The following is a 2,524-nucleotide window of genomic DNA, read 5'->3' as shown; positions in this document are numbered from 1 at the left end:
AATGCATATAGCTTATAAGTGGTAGAGAGAGGACTAAAAACCCTGGGTTTGTCACTCTGTATCCTACAATTTTGTGAGCTGGAAGATGTTCTGAGGAAGCCATAGGTGTTATTACAGAAGTTAATGTTGGGGAAAATCCAGGAACAGAATCCATGAAGAATAAGATCATGTTCACTTACAGTAAATAGATCCAGAGAGAGACATGAGGGTAAGAAACTTGTTATTTCTGAGGAATTTAGTGTTTTTGCTTTCCAAAGTTTTCCCACATATACCTCAACCTCCTTCCCAGGACTAGGTTCTATCACTGAGAGGAGGATATTCTGCTAATGAGTCTCCACAGGGCACCTTTTATATCGTTATTCCTAAGACAATAGATGAAGGGGTTCAACATGGGGGTGACCACAGCATACATTGCTGAGGCAACTGTACTCTTCCAGGAAGAGTGGGTCACTGAGGAACTGAAATACACTCCCAGCTCTGTGCCATATAATAAGAAAACAACAGAGAGATGAGATCCACAGGTAGAAAAGGCTTTGTACTTACCCCCAGCAGATGGGACTTTCAAAATGGAAGAAAAGATCTGACTGTATGAGAAGAGAATCCCTGTGAGGGGGAAAATACCAAGCAGACCGGCTACAATATATATCAAGACATAATTGATAAGGGTGTCAGAACATGAGAGTTTTAGAACTTGATCAAGATCACAAAAGAAGTGCTGGATTTCATGGCCTGTACAGAAGGAGAGCCTTGTCATCATCAGGCTGTGAATGAGGGCATTGAGAAGAGTTAGTGTCCAGGAGATCAGCACCAGCAGGCAACACAGCTCAGGACTCATGATGGATGTATAGCGCAGAGGGTGACAGATAGCCACAAAACGGTCATAGGCCATTGCAGTGAGAAGGAAATTGTCCAAACCAGCAAAAACTATAAAGAAGTACATCTGGGCAAGGCAGCCAGCATAGGAGATGGCCTTGTTTTGTGTCAAGATTCCCACTAACATCTTGGGTACTGTGGTAGATACCACACAGAGATCTACAAAGGACAGGTTAGAAATGAAAAAGTACATAGGGGTGTGGAGGTGAAAATCAAAGCTAACAGCCAACATTATGAGTATGTTTCCAAATACAGTGACCAAGTACATGCCCAAGAACAGCCCAAAGATGGCCCCTTGTTGCTCTGGTATCTCAGAAAATCCCAGGAGGATCAATTCAGTGAATTTTGTTTGGTTTTCTGATGCCATGGGGCTGGCTTTTCTGCTGGAAAAGGAAAGTGAAAACATGATGTGAAAATGTAATTATTCTTTCATAAGAAATGAAAGAGACTTCCGGGTAATCATGGCTGTAATCTAGAAGCCATACGTTTCCTCTCCCCGGCACCGAACAAAATAGACTACATCAAAGGAGCATAAAAATCTGGAGGAGGAACTTTGGAGGAACAGAAGGACTCCCCAGTACCCCACAGAGGTGGAAGGTACGTGGGGTTTGAACATTTCCACACTATAATAAGAAGGAGGAAAAGCTTGCACAGAAACATGAACTGAGCCACCCTTCCCCCCCCCCACCTCCCCCACCAAACCAGAGTGAGCTACCGGAGCTCTCACTGAGACAGCGAGTGAGTGGGGAAAATCTCTGTCTGGGTGGGGGGGGGGGCACTCCAGGGTGCTTGGGATCTGGGGACTGCCAGGAAAAACATCTCATGGTGGTTTCATGGGAGAATCCTGTGCTGATCACAGGGGGCCCTGGAAGCCATACTCAGGGTGGTTGCGCTGAGCATCTGGGCTGAGCTAAACACCAGGGGCGGACCACGCGCTGATTATCTGGGCAGAGCTGAACACCTGGGCAATTTGGCTGTGATCAGGGGCCCAGTGCTCTAAGAAACCTCAGAGGCTGGGAAGAACTAGTCTGAGGCAACCTAAATTCACAGAAAACCCACCCATATAACCCAGACCCCAGACTAAAAAGGAAAGGGGAATAATACCACCAAAGGGATGGCTCACATGGCCCAAAATCTAGCCTCCAGGAAGAAAGGGGAAAAGGTGATTATTGAAAACTTTTATGGTGGAAGTACCCAAGGAAAAGAAGAGAATGAGGATGAAATCAAAAAAAAAAAAATCAGAACATGCCTTGCAAAATGGAAATTATCAACAAGCTCTGGAAGATCTCAAACTGGAGCTTACCCAAAAGATGGAAACCTTCTGGAAAGAAAAATGGGAGAAAGAGATCAGCAATCTGACAGATAAGACTGCTCAACTGGAAAAAGAGCTCAAAGCATCCAATAGAAGGGCAGACAAAGCTGAAAAGCAAAACCAGTCCCTAACGACCAGAATTAAGCAATTCGAAAAAAGTGAGATCATAAAGCAGCAAGAATCAATAAAGCAAACCCATAAAATTAATGAATTAGAGAAAACATAAAATATCTCACTGAAAAGGTCACAGATTTCGAAAACAGAGGGAGAAGAGACAACCTCCGAATTATCGGTCTCCCAGAAAAACCAGAGATAAACAATAAACTCGATATTATTCTA

The 2,524-nt window shown here is 44.1% G+C and overlaps 1 protein-coding gene across 1 annotated transcript; it reads right to left on the bottom strand.

The window, feature by feature from the left end:
* Nucleotides 1–301: 301 nt before the first annotated feature.
* Nucleotides 302–1,249, bottom strand: LOC100617849 (olfactory receptor 7D4). The gene has a single exon (XM_007489777.1). The coding sequence runs from the start codon at nt 1,238–1,240 to the stop codon at nt 302–304; it is 939 nt and encodes a 312-aa protein (XP_007489839.1). The 5' UTR covers nt 1,241–1,249.
* Between the last annotated feature and the right edge of the window lie 1,275 nt (nt 1,250–2,524).

The sequence above is a fragment of the Monodelphis domestica genome, chromosome 3 (genome assembly GCF_027887165.1).
Source record: "Monodelphis domestica isolate mMonDom1 chromosome 3, mMonDom1.pri, whole genome shotgun sequence".
Lineage (NCBI taxonomy): Eukaryota > Metazoa > Chordata > Mammalia > Didelphimorphia > Didelphidae > Monodelphis > Monodelphis domestica.
This window is presented reverse-complemented; position numbering and strand designations above follow the sequence as displayed.